At 38.1% G+C, this 1627-nt stretch overlaps 1 protein-coding gene across 1 annotated transcript in view; it reads left to right on the top strand.

Moving 5' to 3' along the window:
• LOC134456352 (GTPase IMAP family member 8-like) overlaps positions 1-1028 on the top strand; it is a 6861-nt gene extending 5833 nt beyond the window's left edge. Inside the window, exon 4 of the mRNA XM_063207726.1 lies at positions 40-1028. Coding sequence (XP_063063796.1) covers positions 40-167 — 128 coding nt within the window. The 3' untranslated portion in view covers positions 168-1028. The remainder of the gene's footprint in view (positions 1-39) is intronic.
• The last annotated feature ends 599 nt before the right edge of the window (positions 1029-1627 follow it).

Here is a 1627-nt window from a genome sequence, read left to right as displayed (position 1 = left end):
AGGGTTATACGATTTAGCCTACCTCTTCTCTTTCCCCAGATTTGACATCAGAACCCGGTGTGCAGGAACGTGACCAATCAACACAGAAGGTGATGCAGTGGAATACAGACAAATCATCTGGAGTTGGATCAGAATTTGACTCAATGTACTTAGAAGAAGAGGATTAAGATGTGGAGCAAAGTTGCTCGATTAAATAATGAATTGTACATTGAGATTTAGTAGCCTCTTACTACAGACGGACCAATTGATGGGCCTATTTTATTTGCTGAAAACACTCACCAACATTCACCAACACTGACATGACATTACTGAGAGTGTTAAGTAAGTGAGTGACTTGGTAACTACAAGTTGGTGAAAATGTTACTGTATAACAGAGGCTCTGCACAAAGGGGTTAAGGACATCAGTTCCTCCACTAAAGAAATGACACGGCACACTTTTTTTTATATGTCAAACAGACGTAATACTGATATTCTAATTCAGTATTTCTAATTAATAATCACAAACAAAGCAAACCAACACACAAACCAATCACAAAGTAATTGTAATTCCTGCTAAATTTTCAAAAAGCATTACATTAAAAAAGGCTTATGGTTTGTGTGACAACTATTAACCTGGTCTAATATTGTTGAGGGTAGATTTTGTTGTAAAATGTGTAATTCTAACATTTTTCCACGAGAGGATCACTGACTATCTGGTTATCCACTGATTATCTGGTTATCCACTGTTTAACCTGTCTTTGACTGCTGACTTTTGCTTTATTTATATTTTCCAGAGTGCACTGAACTTTATTTGTTGATGAATATCTCATTCTATTTTATTTAGCACTTTTAGCCCCTTTGCAGGGTTGTCTGCAATGCATAGAGAGTGGTTTTCACCGACATATTTGCTGCTGCCTTTGTGTATTTTTTTGTTGTTGCTTGGGAATGGCTGGCTTTTTGTCTGTGTTGGTGTAATGTACAGTAAAGTTACTATATTGTGTTAGACCAAATTACAAGTTAAAAACATGAGAATCTTCCCAAAAAGAGAGAAAAAAATATATATATATTTTAAACCACAATGGGTCTGTCATTTTATTTCAAATTGGGGGGGAATTTGTCACATCCAAGATTTTGGTCAGGCTCTGGAGCGATACTAGTTCAAAAACACAGACATATCACTCCAGGGACTATATCTAATCACCTGTACCTAAAGAACTTCAAGGCGCGGTGGGTAATAGCGGTGGGAGTGGTGACGAGACCTTCCGTTTTGGAGCTGTTCAGCTAGAGGACATTGTGCGTTAACACATTACTTGATTATGTCATTGTCATAAACATTGTATGACTTTGTCTTTAAGTGAAATTCGGTTATGACAAAGACAGGCCTAACAATGTGACATTGGCATTATGTTTATGAATGGTTCATGACACTGTTATGTCATATGTATGACGCCGTCGTCGAGTAAATTGTAACACATTGTGCTGTGTCATCTCCTCCAGACAGATCATCACCAAAATCAGATGTTAGACATGTCCGGTTTAGCCTGGGAAATCCCATGCTGCTTTGCACAATCGTTCCGATCTGCAAGACAGCATGGAGTCTATCATGGAGAGCAGGGAGGGATGGAAAGATGATGATGGCAGTTTGTTT

Source organism: Engraulis encrasicolus, chromosome 1, assembly GCF_034702125.1.
Source record: "Engraulis encrasicolus isolate BLACKSEA-1 chromosome 1, IST_EnEncr_1.0, whole genome shotgun sequence".
NCBI lineage: Eukaryota > Metazoa > Chordata > Actinopteri > Clupeiformes > Engraulidae > Engraulis > Engraulis encrasicolus.
This window is presented reverse-complemented; position numbering and strand designations above follow the sequence as displayed.